The following is a 16041-nucleotide window of genomic DNA, read 5'->3' as shown; positions in this document are numbered from 1 at the left end:
CCATGGATGGAGGAGCCTGGTGGGCTACAGTCCATGGGGTCGCGAAAAGTCGGACAGGACTGAGCAACTTAACTAACTAACTATATATAGAGAGTGTTATCAGAATCAAAAACTTTCAAGCACAGGGAACTCTACTTAATACTCTGTAATGGCTTATATGGGAAAAGAGCCTTTAAAAAAAACAGGAATGGACACATGTATATATATAACTGATTCACTTTGCTGTACACCTGAAACTAACACAGTATTGAAAATCAACTCCAACAAAGATTTCTTAAAAATCTCAGAAACGTTCATGAATGTATATAGCAGACAATCCTGTCAGATACTATTCATTATTTTACCTGATTTTTAAGTCAACAATAGTGTTTAAGCCAATTCACATGAAAATTCAAACACAATTACCAATGGTGGCTGCTAAATACATTTTTTTAAATCCACGGAGTGTTTGAATGCAACATCTTGTCTTTAAGATGCCCAAGTACAGGGCTTTGGGGCTTGGGAAACCTGACCAGCATTCCTTGACCACCCTGGGATTAGGAATCCCTGCTGCTGAGAATTAAATCTGCTTGTGTCCCTAACTCTGCTCTCACTTCCGGTAGGTATTTCGAAGTTCCTCATACTACTAGTGAACACACAGCTCTTCAATCTTCTGCTTGGCTGAGTTAATTCACAGCTTGAATTTCAGAGGAACGCATCACAGATTACTCTGCCCCAGTATATGCTGCTTCCTTAAAGTGTTATCAATATTGCATGGGAAAACTAAACTTTATTAGATTTATAACTGAAAAATGAAGAGGCATCGTGAATCTCTGCCTTCAGTCAGTACGTTTTCCTTCCTAGCTCCCTTTTCTCCGTCCCAGGCAAATGAAACCGAAAGAAAGAGCAGTCAGATTTAGGCCTAGACCCAAATGTTAAAGATACATACCCATTTCTCACATTCCGGTAGAGAGGATTACCCCCTCCCCCGCCAAAGTATTTAACAAATTCCTGGATTGAGGATGAAGACTCTTTCAAACACACACCCAAAGCATTTCCCGCCGCGACCCCACCCCCACCCAGGGGAAGAAGGTCCCAGCGTCGGTGGACTGAAGTATCTCCCAGTCTTGCTCCCCACTCTGCCAGCTGCTCAAGCCTGGGAGCTTCCTTCTTAACACTCCCACCCCCGACTCCTTCCCTCACCCCACCTCACCCCCAACCCCCGCTTGGAGCAAGCATCAGCAAGTCGGGCAGGTTTCGTCAGGTACATTCGCTTCTCCGCCACACCTGCGCCCGCTGAGGTCCACACCACCTCTGCCTCCCCGATGATTGCAAAGGATTCCTAACGGGTTTTCCCAATTGCTGCAAACCCTGACTCCCTACCAAGCAGCCAGAAGGAGTCCTGTAAAATATACAACAGCAACCTATAATATAATTAGATTACATCACTTCCCTTATAATTAAATTACATCTGCTCAAACCTCCAGGAGCCCCATCGCAGTGAAAATACGCCCCAAGTTCCCCCCCACCCCGGGTTCTGCCAGTGGACAGCTGCCCCAGGCCCTGCGGTCCGCGGCCCCCGCCGCCCGGGACCCCGCGGGCAGAACTCCTGCTGCGGACTCCTGGGTGTCCCTGGGGTTTTCGGCCGAATCGTCACCTCCCCGGAACCCTTCCCAGGCCCCGCCGTGCGCCGCTCGTCCTCCCGGCGGTCACCGCCACATCCTGCGCGGACCCTCTTGCGCGCGAGTGACCGGCCAGCTGGCCGCTCCCCGGGAAAGCCCCGTTCCGCCGAGAGCGGCCGCCGGCCGCCCCAGCGTCCCTCGGGGAATGACCACCCGCCGGCCGCCACGCGGCGCCTGGAGGGCTTCTTGGAGGAGCGCGCCGACGGCTCTCCCTATCTTCCCCTCTAGGAGCGCACCTCTCGGGCGGGCTCTTCTCCGCTCGACTCCGCGCGTCCCTGTTCCGCGCCCCGGCCGCCTCCATCCCGACGCCACCGCGGCCCGCTTCCAGCCAGCCAGCCCCCTCAGGAGAGGCCCAGACCCGCAGAGCCTGTCACGGTTAAGAGCGCCGCCGGGACGGGGCGGGGGTGCGGGCGCCGGGGCCCGTGCGGATTGGCTGAGCCGTGCAGCTCCGGCCAATCCTCGCGCTGCAGCGGCGCTCCGCGGGGAGGCAGGGTCCCCGGTCGCGCGCGCCAAGCAGACGGGCTGGGGGCGGGGCTTCAAACGCGTCACCGGGGTGGTCATGTCGGCGGCGCGCGGGCGCGCGGGCGGGCGGCGCGCTAGGGTGAGGTGCTCCGCGGGGAGACGGGGCCCCGGGTCGCGCGCGCTGAGGAGACGGGCTAGGGGCGGGGCTTCAAGCGCGTCCCGGGGGCGTGGTCACGGCGGCGGCGCGCAAGGAGGAGGAGCCTGACCCGGGCCGGCGGGGCTTCGGTCGCGGGTCTAACTATGTCTGCTCGGCTGGAGCTGGATCCGCGGTCAGCCGAGGCCGGTAGGCCGCACCCTGCGCCTCCGCCGTGACCCGACCCTCTCCGCGGGTGACTTAGGGCTCGTCTCGCGAGGGTGGGTCTGAGGGGCTAGGAGAGACCGGAGGAACACCGCGCGGGGCGCGGGGCAGGGGATCTGGCGGGCCTAGGGAGCGGGGGCGCCGCCGGGCACGCGGGAGCGAGGGGAGGAGTAGCGCCGGTACCCGGACGGGAAGGCGCCCCGGCCGGCGGAGCACGACCTGTTGGATGGGAGTGTCTAGCTTTCGTGCATCCCGCCGACCGCCGCCGACCGTAACGCGAGTCGGTTGCGAAAGCGGCGAGAGGGCGAGGATGCAGATTCCTGAATGCTAATGAGCCGCCCACCTTCTCTTACTCTTTTGGCAAGTTAACAGTTTCTGAGTTTGAGCGCCGAGCGTGTGCCAGGCGGTGTTCCAAGCGCCTTTCGTGTATTCACTAGTTTCGTCTTGGCATCACCTTTATCCAGTAGGTACCTGGCAGCTCCACCTTACACGCGACGACGTTCAGTTAGAGGAAAGGCCAGCATCTTGCCCACCTTCACACGGGGAAGAATGGGGCCAGTATTTGAACGCAGGGGTGCTTTGCCAAGAAATTGAATTTTAGTTGGAGTTTTTGTAGACTTGCTCAGTGTTATCTCTTAGGGTCCAGAAGTTGTCTTTTGCAGCTCAGCAAGCCTCTTTCTGGATTCTTTATTTCCTTTCATTCCTGCATGCAAACCGAGCTCATGTCTTGCCAAATGCAGTCTGGAGCAAAAGACACATGAAAATTTAAGAAGCAAATAGATATACAGAAGCTCAGGGCCAGTGAAAAGAAGAGGAAACAGAATGAAGAGTGTCAAGACCACAGGTTGTAGTTGAGAGGAAGTCTGAAGTGTCTACTGTACATAACACGCAGGAGATACTCATGGTTTTGTGAAAGGAATTTCAGGAGAGCAGTGGGGGAGGATGAGAGTGCAGTGCTGAGGAAGCAAGGAGACAGGAAAAGGTGGAGGATGTAGTCAGCTCTTAGAAGGTTGAGGAAGGAGGTAAGAAGGAGCACAGGATGACGGGACTTCAAGAAGGCAGCTAACAAGGAGGCTGAAGATGAAGAAGAGGTAAAAAGTCCTGGAGGCAGTGAGCAGTTAGGAGGTTAAGAGCAGAGGTGGGTGGGGAAGTTGACAGGTGGGGGGCAGGCTTCATTCTCTGTATGGAATGCTGTCAGGGTGGGAGCTGGATGGGCCAGGAACTACCCACAAGGGGACTGATCCAGCCCTCCTTGGACTAGTTAGGCAGCAGTTAGAGGTTTGTGGTTCTGGATGGATACATCGAAGGTAGTGGTGGAGCCTAGAGTCGAGAGTGCCCCACACTCAGGACCAGGGCCTCGACTCCACTCTTCCTAAAAGCGGTAGCAGCCACATGATTCCAAGTGGGCTGGTCACACACGCAGCAGACGCCTGCAGAGGGTAATTATGAAATCAGTGTCCAGTAAAGATCAAATAGTTGAGGAAATGCCATCCCCATGGCAGTGAAATAGTAAATGCAGCAAACAGCTCACACCTAAGGGGAAAAAGTCATAAAGCAGAGTAAGTCCTCAGAGAGGAAAGGTCTACAAGGAGTCAGTTCAGTTAGTTCAATCACTCAGTCATGTCCAACTCTTTGCGACCCTATGGACTGCAGCATGCCAAGCTTCCATGTCCATCACCAACTCCCAGAACTTACTCAAACTCATGTCCATCAAGTCGGTGATGCCATCCAACCATCTCATCCTCTGTTGTCCCCTTCAAGGAGTTAAGGAAACATCTTATTTCTTTAAAAAGGTAGTCATAAGAACAAGCAACAGTTAAAAAAAACAACTGGATGAAAGCTATAATAATTGAGATTTAGAAACTCAATAGGGGGGACTTCCTTGATGGTCCAGTGGTTAAGAATCCGCTTTGCAATGCAGGGGATGTGAGTTTGATCGCTGGTGGGGAAACTAAGATCCCACATGCAGTGGAGCCACTAAGGCCGAGCTCCGCAACTGCTGAGCCTGCGCGCCACAACAGGAGATCCTGCGTGCGGCAACACGATCTCGGACCGCAACTAAGACCTGACACACTCACAGAAATGAATAAAAATTTTAAAAAACAAAGTGTGAAAAAAAACACTCAGTAGAGTTGCCAGGGATAGGGAGTCAGACAAGCATGAACAGGCAGACCACAGAGAATGTTTAGAGCAGGAAAACCACTGTAAATGATACTATAGCAATAGATGCCTGTCATTATACGTTTGTGGTAACTCATATAATGTCAGACAGCAAGAGTGGACCCCAGTGTCAACTAGGGACTATGGATGACAATGATGTGTCCGTGTAGGTTCAGCGGTTGTTAACAAATGTCTTATATCTGTGTGTCGTCAGTAGTAGAGGAGGTAGACGTGTAGGGAACAGGGTGATAGGGGAACTCTGTTCCGCTCAATTTCTCTGGGAACCTTTAAAACTGCTCTGAAAAATAAAGTCAGTTTTTGAAAAAAATCAATAAATAGGCTGAATAGAACAGGCATAAAGAGTGAATTAATGTGTTAAATGCCCAAGCAGAGGAATTCTGTCAGATCATTGGTCAAAAACAGAGATGCAAAATATGAAAGGTGATTCTCAACCAGGAGTGATTTTTTCTTTCCTGCTGCTGCTGCTGCTAAGTCTCGTCAGTTGTGTCTGACTCTGTGCGACCCCATAGAAGGCAGCCCACCAGGCTCCGCCATCCCTGGGATTCTCCAAGCAAGAACCCTGGAATGGGTTGCCATTTCCCTCTCCAGTGTATGAAAGTGAAAAGTGAAAGTGAAGTCGCTCAGTCGTGTCCGACTCTTAGCGACTCCATGGACTGCAGCCCTCTCCAGTGCATGAAAGTGAAAAGTGAAAGTGAAGTCGCTGTCCATGGGATTTTCCAGGCAGGAGTACTGGGTCCTCTGTCCATGGGATTTTCCATTGCCTTCTCTGTATTTTCCCTCTAGGGGACATTTAACAATGTCTAAAACGTTAGCTGTCCCCCATCACTGTGGTCGGTGCTTCTGGGACCTGTTAATAACTCGTAAGGCCATATATGCGTTAACCACCCCACAATGCACTGGACAGTCCACCTGGGAGCCACATCTGGCCTAAGCGTCAGCTTAGTGTTGAGGTTGAGAAACCCTGATGTGGTTCCATATTCCCACTTGATACCATGTCTGAGGACTCTGTTCAAAGTTCCTTGCAGTGTTCATCTACTGGCATGACTTTCAGCTTCTGTATGTATGAGAAACACCTTTATTTTGCCTTCACCTTTGATACCTTCCCCAGATACAGAATTCTTGCTTGAGATTTTTCTTTCAATAAAGTTTTTTTTTTCCTCCACTGTTTCCTTGCTCACATTTTTTCCAACGGGAAACATGTAACCACCCTTTTCTATGTTCCTTTATACAATATGTGTCTTTATTTCTTGACTGCTTTTACTATTTTGCTGTGGTACTGATTTTAAGCAATGTAGAATGTGATTTGGTGTTTTCCTCATGTTCTTGTGCTTTGAAGTTGTTGACCTGGTATCCGTGGGCTTGGCGCATTTATCAATTTGGAAATCTTTTAGTAATTAAATCTTCAAATAATTTTCTCTCTCCCCTGCTCCTTTGGGAACTCCAATTACAAGTTTATTGGGCTGCATGAAGTTTGCCCACAGCTCACCCAAGTTCTGAGTGTTTTCTCCTTAGATATACCGCCACCCACCGTTTTTCATTTTTTTATTGCTGTCTTCCAGTTCATAAATCTTTTCTGCAGCAATATGTAACCTGTCGTTAAGCCCATCCAGTAAAGTTTTCATCATGTCTGTTTTTCTTCCGAAAACTTAATTTGTGTCTTATATTTTCCACATCTCTACTTAACACCAGTAGTCTTTTCTTTATCATCTTGAGTTATTTTAACGCTCTGATCTATTAATGCTATCATATTTGATAGGCTCTGTTTCTATAGACTGATTTTTTTCTCCCCTCTGACCATGGCTGTTATTTACTTGCTTCTTGCATACCTTGAAGTTTTGTGTTGAATACTAGGCATTGTAAATTTTACCTTCTTGGGTGCTGGGTGTATAGCTTACGTAAAAATCTTACTGGGACCCTTATAGGTTTACATGCAGTTGTAAAAATGATACAAAGTCCTTTACTCAGTTTTCCACAATGGTAACATCTCCCTAAACCATAGTAATCCACCCTGCAAATCTTTGCCTTTTAGTGAATTAGACCATTTACATATAATTATTAAATGGCAATAAATCTTAAATCTACCATTATTTATTTTCTATTTGTTTCATCTGGTTCTCAACTCTTTCTCTTTGCTTGTCTTCCTGTGGATAATGTGAACATTTTCCAGTATTACACCTTCATTTCTTCATAATGTTTAAAAACAGATATGATCCATATACCATAAAATTAACCTTTTAAAGTGTATGGTATTCATAGGTTCTGCAACTAAGTACATCTAATCCCAGCACATTTTCATCACCCCCGACAAGAAACACTGCACTTATTAGCAGTCAATCTCCACTTCCTCTTCCCCACAGCCCTAGCAACAACCAGCTACTTTCTGTCTCTATAGATTTGCCCTGTCTCGGTATTTTATATAAATGGAATCATAAAGCATGTGGCCTTTTGTGTCTAGCTTCTTTCAGTTTGGGTACTGTTTTCAAGGTTTCAGCCCATGTTGTAGCATGTATCAGTAATTCCTTTTTGTTGGTGTTCACTGTTCCTTTGCCTGGCTATTCCGTATTTGGTGTTCCCATCCATCGCTCGATGGGCATCTGCACTGTGTCCAGTTTTGACTGTGATAAATGGTTGCGGTGCACGGGCTTCCTCTAGTTGCTGTGCTCAAGCTCTGCAGCCTGCAGGCTCAGCGGTTGCCTTACAGGCTGTGTTGCTCCTTGGCATGTGGGATCTTAGTTCCCCAACCTGGGATCGAACCTGAGACCCCTGCATTGACAGGCACATTCTTCACCACTGGGCCACCAGGGAAGTCAGTGTGGTTCCTGTATATTTAAACTGAAGAACTTCCAGAATGTTTTTACAAGGAGCTGCCCCATTTGCCATTCTCATCAGCAGTGTATGAAGATTCCGATTTCTCAACATCCCCAGCAACATCTGAGGTCTGTTTTTTAAATTTTATTTTAGCTGTCCTCATGGGTGTGAAGTGGCCCTGATTTGCATCTCCCTAATGACTGAGACACTGATTTATGGTAAGGAATGTATTTTTGACCTTTGTTCCTGTTCCTGGCACAGAGAGGTCAATCCATCTTAGCCACACGGACGAGTCCCCTCTGCCATGTTGTCCTCTCTACAGATGACTTTTGTCTCTTTGTTGTCCTTTCCTGGAGAGTTAACCAAGTCTGCCTCCACATCACTGATCACTGATCCATTTCCCCACATTGGCCTGCCCTGTGCTGTTGTGCATTTATTATTACTTTTTGCCTGCGCTGGGTCTTCACTGCTGCACGTGGGCTTGCTCTAGCTGAGTGAGCGGACGCTGCTCTGTGGCAGTGTGCAGGCTTCTCCCTGCAGTGGCTCCTCTTGTGGAGCGCTGGCTCTAGGTGTGCGAGCCTCAGTAGCTGTGGTGCATGGGCTCAGTAGCTGTGGTTTGCGGGCCCTGGATCACTGGCTCGGTATTGGTGGGGCAAGGGTTGAGTTGCTCGGCTGCATGTAGACGATTCCCAGATCGGAGGTTGAACCCGTGTCCCCTGCAGTGACAAGTGGATTCTTAACCGCTAGGCCGCCTTAGGACTTTTTCATGTGGGGTCAAAGGTGCCATTTACTGCATTTTCCTAAGCAGGTGGATTTTTTTGCCCCCTGGAAAAGTTTCTTTAAATCCTACACTTGGTTCCCAGTACCATGTTTATCCCAAGTCTGCTGGATATTATTCCTTCTTTCTCAGCAGGATTTTTCCAGAGGCCCATTTACTCAAGCAGAGCCAACTGTTGAGACGCAGCACCTGTCACTGAAGGGTGGGGGTCTGTTGGCTCGGGTGGCCTGGGCTGGCCGGCATTTCCCACCCCCAGGCAGGTGCCTGTCCTGAGCAGGCTTGCCTCTGGCGGACTCATGCTCTCAAGCTCCTGCTGCACCTACCTACCGTCAATCATCACATGGTAAGAACTGCCTCAGTCACGCCTGCAGCGAAGATGAGGCCCTGTGCTCCAGGAGCTGACCGATGCCTGGACAAGCAGAAATAGACACACGGGCAGGTGCAGACCTCCCCTGGTGCTTCTGGAAGCCTGGGCGAGGTGAGCACACTGCAAGACTGTCCACCAGCCTGTGAGACCGGCCAGCCACACAGGGGCACCACCTGAACTGAATCCAGAAGGAAGCCCCAGGAGGGACGCTGACGCTGGGGGTGGGACGGGCCTCCCCAGGGCAGGAAAGCCAGGGTCCTGGGTGCAGCAGCAGGCAGAAAGATGGGCCCAGCTGCCTCGGACTCTGGATGCCAGGCTGGTGCCTCCTCTGGAGGCGCGGGAAGGCTGTAGGAAGCCCCGGTGGCCACGCGTTGGGAGGGTGTGGGGCCGCTGCCCTGTGTCTGCTCCGGTCTCAGCGGGTGTGTGGCAGCTCCCCGCCCCCGCCCCCGGCCGCTGTTCTGTGGGGACTGCGTCTGTGTCACACCCTGGTCACTGGTCCCGCCACACACGTGGCAGTGACACTGTGCTCACCCAGGACACAGGCGTCATTTCTCAGACTCTTGAGGCTGAAGCGTGTAGGAGCAGGAAGCAAGGCTGTTTCTCCCAAGCGCTGCACCCAGCTCGTGGCACCCACCCTCATCCAGGTGAGGGGACGGGAGGACGCAGATGAACAGGGTTACTGACGCTGGAGTAAATTCTATTTTTCTTTGGCTCACTGGGCCCCAGCTGCAGTGCATGGGATCTCTGATCTTCATTGCGGCGTGCAGGACCTTTAGTTGCAGCATGTGGGATCTAGTTCCCTGAGCAGGGATCTAACCCAGGCCCCCTGAACTGGGAGCGTGGAGTTGTCATTACTGGAGCACCAAGGAAGTCCCAGAATACATTTCAGAAAGAGCTGTCGGATAACGAATGATTTAAGCAAAATGATCTTTCACCATCGAGCACCATGCGTGGCCTCTGGAACGACTGCAGGGCCTCCCTGGGGTCACGCAGGGGCGAGCATCCCGGGCCGTGAGCTGTGGGGATGCCAACCCTCTCCCCAGGCCCCCGACCACCATCTGGCCTGGTCTGCAGAGCACAGGCCTGTCCATAGTCTCTCCTCCAGCACTGGGAACTCTTGCAAAACCAATGATTTAACTGCCCGTAAGTTTAAAAAAGACAAAAAACCAAAACACCAGTGAATTTACCAGAAGAACTCTGGCCCAGTGTGACTGGTGATCAAAGTGAAAAAGCCCTAAGATGGATTTTTAAAAAGAGATGATAATTCAGTTCTTTATACAGCTTGACACGAGGAAACAGATATCCTTAACAGTGCAAGGTCCCCAAATGCCTCCATCTCTGGGTTTCTTGAAGAACATTTGCCCAACCATGATTCTTTCGGTAAGTCACTTTGGTAACCTGGGGAACCCCAGGGCATGAGCGAGAACTCCAGCAGGAGATGTGGATTCCTCTGAACTGGCCCCTCCAATCTGCTGGATTTGTTTGAGGCAGGGCTGTAGGAGCAGGGAAGGAGAGGTGAGACTGGTTTCCCCATTTCCCAAGTTCTTCAGCAAAGGAAAAGGCAAACATTATTTTACTATGTAGCAATAGCATTTTACTACACACACTTTATGAACTTGTAGCAAACCTGACTTTCCAAGATTAAACATTTTTAAGTGGATGGAAGTGAAATGACCCTGGAACAGACTGTACCAGCCGTGAAAGGATCTTGTTAAAGCTGCAGTTGTTGGTTAACGCCTTGTTGGACTTCTTATATGGAAAAAGTTCTGCTTGACTTGATCATCCCAGCAAAAGATCCCATGGCAACCGGAATTTTTTTCCCACAGCAGTTCAAGAAAGAAAGAAGGGTGGGGTAACAGAGCAGCCCAGGCTTGTCCCCTGAAGACACGTGACACATCATGGTGGTCACCACCACCTGGGAGTTTGGCCTCTGAGAGAATTTTGCTAAGCTTCAGAGTCCAGCAAGTCGGTTCAATCTGTTTCTGGTGCCTCTGCCACCAGATGTCCTGAGAGCAGACTTGGGACTCTGCTGAGACTGGCCTGGCTGCGGCCACACCGTAGGGAAGGCCTGCTCCCTCCTGGAACCGTGACATCTTCCTGTGAGTCCCCAGGAATGGAACAAGGGCAGAGGAAAATATGCATGGAACACTGAGACTGGCAAATATGAAGGGACGCGTTCCTTTCAAAGACGACATTCAAAGTGTTAGCTACTGCAAATAGTCTGAATAGCACAGAGTCTTCCCACAAATCTCGTACTGCAGACTTCTCCCGCATGTGCACCACCCAGCTTAGTCTGAGTGCCAGAGGTCAGACAGGCAGGCCTCTGGGGCTTTCAGGGCTTAGAGAGAAGGGCAGGTAAAGCAGGGCATCTCGTGAAGTTACCCAAGATCCTGCTCCCTGAGGCTGGCATTGGGCAACACAGACACAGCAGCTGAAAAGCACACCAGGACCCGACGTCCCGGGCTGCAGGGAGAGACACGGCCAGGAGGTCAGTGCTCAGCACCTGAGTAACACTGGCCCTGGCTCCCCCCAGAGGCAGCATGCAGGCGGTCTGTCCGAGGGAAGGGAAGAGGGGATATGCGAGCTTCTCCTGATGCCAGGGCTACCCTGGAGCCATCTCCACGTAGTGTGCCTGAAAACCACGCAGCTGATGCGTGCGATTCTAAGCAGCAGCGGCATGGGGACACAGCACCACCCCAGCTGGCTCCAGGGCCGTTGGGGTACCCAGAGGCCCAGCAGCCCCACCCCTGGCAGATCAGACATCACCAACTGTCCTGGGTTGGCAGGCACAGGCACCACGGGCAGAAATGTTACTGTGGCTTAAGAGTGCGAAAAGACCCCAAGAAGCCAAAGTCCCAGAGGTCAGTGCCCCACAGGCACCAAAAGCTGCTGCGGGGCCCGCTGGGCAGGCACCCAAGACGGCACCACGGGCCATGGGCCAAGCTGGGTGAGCTCCTTAACAAGATAGGGTGGGGTTGGGGGCAGGATGCCTCTGAGGGAGGGCCACCGGACAGAAAGGTATGATCCAGAATGTGGGAGTGTCACTTTTGAACTGCTTGACTCCTGATGAGCAGAGACCTGTGTGTGAGATCAGAACCGACAGGGAGCCTTATCCCTTTCACTCTGTCCAGCAAGCAGTCTTTGCCCTGCATTACCCATGTTTCATTTCTTCCACCTCCATCTGCACTACTGGGCGGGCTGCCTGGACAGCTATGGGGTGTGACCTAGGGGGTTGGGCGGGAGCTGGCAGGGAGCAGTGTGCCCCAGGGCATGTGGACTGCCGGCTACTGCTCTCCTGACCCACCTAGCAGAGGGGAGTTCCCGTGATACTTTGACACTGGGTTCCAGTTAGAAGTATGTGACTGGGGTCCCTCTACCAGGACGCTTGTCCTGACAGGCCTGGTCAGAGATGCCAACCCCCCCACCCTCTGCTCCGTGCACCAGACACAGCGGCCTAGCAGCTGGGTCACCCTCCTGTCTAATGAGCAGGGTTCCTAATGACCAGTGGGAAGTGTGGCCCCAATTCCTTCCTGGACAGACTGATCTCATAATCAGAGACAATGCTATCAACTAAGAGGAACCAACCAGACCGTGCACATGGCAGACGGGGCAGTCCAGAGGCCTGAGGAAGCTGTCAGTTAAACTTGAGCGTGTCAGCAGGCAGCAGAGGACTATTTGATTCCAGCTGTTCCGATGTCTAAGGCCAGAGTAAACCCACTCACCTCTTTTCCCTGTTCTTACTCCAAGGTGTGCCACCTCTGACTCCTGGCCCGCCAAGGGTTAGGAGAACCGTCCCGGAGACCCAGGGGCCTGGGAGCACGGGAATACCCCCAAATCCCACCAATACCTCAGAGGGCCACAGGTGCAGTGTCAGGGCCTCAGGCTGCTGCCTGAGGTCTCCCTCCCCGCCCCAGAACATAAGGCTCCCTGCACACTGGCTCACAGGCGTGTCACCACACAGGAGCACCAAGCCCCCAGGCGGGCTGGGCTGCAGCCAGGGTCCTCCAGGCAGCACACGACCTTGCTTTTCTTTTAAATCTTCCAGATCTACCTGCAAGGGCTCCCGAAGCTTCTTTGCCCCATCTGGACCTGGAAACGGGCTGATTTTTTAAAACCAAGATTCTTGGCATATTTGGACACAATGAATACTGTGCCTTTCATATTTTCTTTGTATTTCTCCATAGTTGCTTGACCCAACATCTGTCTGCTCTATACAATGAAAATACAAACTAAATGAGAATAGAAAAAAATAATTAAAGCATTAAATTGTACAAATTACAAATCTGTTCCAAAATATACTTACATTAAATAAAATACGCATTTCAGTTAAGAGATCTACAGTGAATGACTCTGCATTCTGGGAAGCTTCACGACACCTAGGCAGGGCCGACATTCGTGGGAGGAGCTAAGAGACTTCGCACCAATCACAGTCTGTTTGTAGCGGGTTTCTGACGGCCAATCTGCGGGCTACACTGAGCGTCAGCATCACCTGCGCGGGACTGACGGGGGAGGGGAGAAGCAGCTCTAGCCTCGACGCTGAGTTCATTCTCATCAACAGCCTATACAGTACAGTTTCAAAAAAGTAAACATGTTAAGGGAAGCAGACAACTCTTTAGAACCCCAGACACATTTTCTGGCTGTATTTATGTGGAACTCTCCGGCTACAATGGGCGGTCGTGAAGAGGTTCTTCCTCAGGACAACACGGTCACAGGACCCGGACGAGCCGACGGGACTGAGGGGAGCCGAGGATCGGGGAGAGGCTCCTCTGGTTGCGGGTGGAGCCCATCTTTTCACGCACAGTCCGCGGCCCTGCAGTCCTCTCCCCGTATCATCTGGCATAGCGCTTAATGTAGTCCTCCACTTTATTCCGGAAGTCCTCCTGCGGGGCGGGGATCAGGGCCATGAGTCATGGGGGAGCGACTCTCTGGGAACAAGTGAGGCTCCCCCGAGCCAAGGGCCCCCGTGAACTCTGGGGAGTGTGTGGAGGGCCCAGCCTCATCCCCAGTAGCCAAGGGGCAGGGTGCGCAGAGACCCACGGGCAGAGTGCTGCCTCCCTGCCACTCGGGGTGCCGGGGTGGGGATGCCAACACACTCTGGGCATAAGGGAACAGAAGACCCTTAATTCTGCAGATGGGAGAAATGCCCAGTGCGGTCAAGGTCCCCACGTTGGTCAGGCCAGTGCTCTGGACTGCAAACGGGTCCCGGCTGCTGCTCTCGGAAAGGTTCTGTGTCCAGATCCGCCTTCCCGGGATCCTGCTACCTACGACCCAGGTGCAGCAGGCCATCAAGGTGCCCACCCTGCCCGAGAGGAAAGGGGGGCTTGAACAGAACCGCCTCCTTGGGCAACAAGCAAAAGCTACCCGGGACCTGACTGATCCCTCAGGTGTAAAAAGGCCATATGGACGCATGCCCCTCCCAGGCCAGCACGAGCAGGAAAGCCACCTCCCATCTGAGCCAATGCCCCAAGTGTGTCCCTCGGTGTTTCCTCTCCAAGGTTAGGATCAGAATTCCTTGGCCTTGCAGGACTGGGAAGGGCCCCGGGACTGTCTGAGCCACAAGAGTACTTGGAGCTCGTCCACCTCAGAAGGCCTGTCCGCGTTTGTTGGCGCAGCGTGTGAGCTGAAGGTGGGTTCCCAGCCCCCCTCCTCCCCGCACTGCTGCCCACAGGGTGCCGCCCTTCACCCGCATCCAGGAACACACACAGCCCAGGGCCTGACGTGCGCCCTCTACTGGTGACCGGGAGGCCCCTGCAGGGGCCCCTAGGGAGGGCGTGGGCAGAACCTCACTGAATTCACTCTGCCGGTGGGGGCGGGCTCTGGGCTGAGGAAGGGGAGAGCTGTGACCGCCACCAGCTGGCCCAGGGCTGCGCACGGAGCCCCTCACCAGCCCCCTGCCCACAGCCAACACGGGCTGCACAGAAGCCCTGGCCGCCTTCAGCAAAATTCACAAGGCCCACGTCCACAGCACCCGGAAGCCCACAGTACCATCTGCTCCTGGGGCCAAAGCTCTCGGGGTGGAGTGACGATCCCACGGGGAGCCCCGCCCTCAGTGTGACCCCGGGAGCACAGGTGGTGTCCACGCCCCTCCAGGTGAGCAGTCCTCCCCAACAGGCCCTGCAGCCCCCCTAGCTCCTCTGAGGCTGCCTGAGAAGGCCAGCAACTCCGGGCTGAAGTCCCGAGCTCTGTCCCCTCCTGGCAGGTCTTCTCCCTTCTTGGTGGCCCTGCTTCCTCACAGCAAATGAGGGACAAGGTGAGCCCCTCCCGTGTGGAGCTGTGGGCAGAACGAATGGGTCCTGGGGCAGGCGGGACAGAGCCTGCGGTATGAGGGCTGGGGGCCGCCTCCATCCTTCTGCCTGCATTCTTCACTGTCACGGGGTGAAGCAAGAATTGCCTGTCGTCACTCACTCACTCTGAACTCCGCTAGGAAATCACACCTTATAGGAACACCCGTCTCACCTGGGGTCACTTTCCTGAGACCACGCACATTGATTATAACATAACAATTATAAATGCTTTAAGCTCCAACCCTGGGTTCCACCATTCTCAATTTCATCTTTATCTACTCAAGGGGCAGTAATTCTCTTTTTAGGCTTCCCAGGTGGCACCAGGTAAAGAATCCGCCTGCCAATGCAGGAGATTCGGGTTTGATCTCTGGGTCGGGAAGATCCCCTGGAGAAGGAAATGGCAACCCACACAGTATTCTTTCCTGGAGAATCCCGTGGACAGGAGCCTGGAGGGCTACAGTCCATGGGGTCACAAAGAGTCAGCTACAACTGATAAACACATCAACCTAGAATGTTCTGTGAATAGCTTACCTTGTCTCGCAAATGATGTTCCGCAGCTTCAATATTCAGTGGATCATCAAAATTCAACAGATCCTTAAAAAGAAAGAGTAAACAGTGGAAAGAACCTGTTTTTCTGCTGTTACCAGTCTTCATTTTATGAAACAGGCAACAGAAATTTAATCAGAAAATGTTAGAGTGACCCAGAGAGTTAAGAAAATTGCCAAGAAATAAAGTTCTTTTGATGCAGAAGCATTGAACTTGAGACATTTTTTTCAAAATGGTGATTCATGGTTGACTGAGAGAAGGGTGGAATGTGTGTACAGATGACTTTCCACAGTTTGGTGAGGAAATAGCAATCACATTAATTTCTAATGCTATTTCTTATAATTGGGGAAGGACAAACCACTCTCAATATGAGCATTTATAAATGAAAATTCTATTTTTCCTTAGAAACTCATTTTCTCCTCAATTCTGTGATTAACAACTGTACCTGCTATGCTTTCATTCCGGTCTTGCCTGAGCTTCCCCTTCATCTTTAACTCATCTCCACAAGCACTGCCCTCACAACCCAGAAGGAATGACGTCTGGACCCAAACTGAACGGAGGACACTGCCGTTAGGTCAGCGTTCCCCAGCCTGAGG

At 52.2% G+C, this 16041-nt stretch overlaps 2 protein-coding genes and 1 long non-coding RNA gene across 8 annotated transcripts in view; 1 reads left to right on the top strand and 2 right to left on the bottom strand.

The window, feature by feature from the left end:
* The window catches only part of SCLY (selenocysteine lyase), a 30385-nt gene extending 28332 nt beyond the window's left edge, over positions 1 to 2053 (bottom strand). The window contains exon 1 of one of the 2 annotated variants that reach the window (XM_070368608.1): positions 1898 to 2053. In XM_070368608.1, the coding sequence (XP_070224709.1) occupies positions 1898 to 1962 (65 nt within the window). In that variant the 5' untranslated portion in view covers positions 1963 to 2053. The remainder of the gene's footprint in view (positions 1 to 1897) is intronic. The other variant, XM_070368609.1, reaches the window with a different exon arrangement.
* Positions 2054 to 2402: 349 nt separating this feature from the next.
* On the top strand, positions 2403 to 12769 carry LOC138987268 (uncharacterized). 2 transcript variants are annotated; one of them, XR_011463766.1, is made up of 4 exons: positions 2403 to 2537; positions 7624 to 7688; positions 8384 to 8726; positions 12661 to 12769. It is a non-coding gene; the product is annotated as an uncharacterized lncRNA (long non-coding RNA). The 2 variants fall into 2 exon arrangements; XR_011463765.1 differs by having other exon boundaries at positions 8381 to 8726.
* UBE2F (ubiquitin conjugating enzyme E2 F (putative)) overlaps positions 12767 to 16041 on the bottom strand; it is a 45823-nt gene continuing 42548 nt past the window's right edge. For all 4 annotated transcript variants that reach the window (XM_070368598.1, XM_070368600.1, XM_070368599.1 and 1 more), the window contains 2 exons: positions 15431 to 15493; positions 12767 to 13495 (listed from right to left, as the gene is read on the bottom strand). In XM_070368598.1, the coding sequence (XP_070224699.1) occupies positions 13445 to 13495; positions 15431 to 15493 (114 nt within the window). In that variant the 3' untranslated portion in view covers positions 12767 to 13444. The remainder of the gene's footprint in view (positions 13496 to 15430; positions 15494 to 16041) is intronic.

This window comes from Bos mutus, chromosome 3 (assembly GCF_027580195.1).
Source record: "Bos mutus isolate GX-2022 chromosome 3, NWIPB_WYAK_1.1, whole genome shotgun sequence".
Classification (NCBI taxonomy): Eukaryota; Metazoa; Chordata; class Mammalia; order Artiodactyla; family Bovidae; genus Bos; species Bos mutus.
The sequence above is the reverse complement of the archived record's forward strand: the minus strand, read 5'-3'. Positions and strand labels throughout refer to the sequence as shown.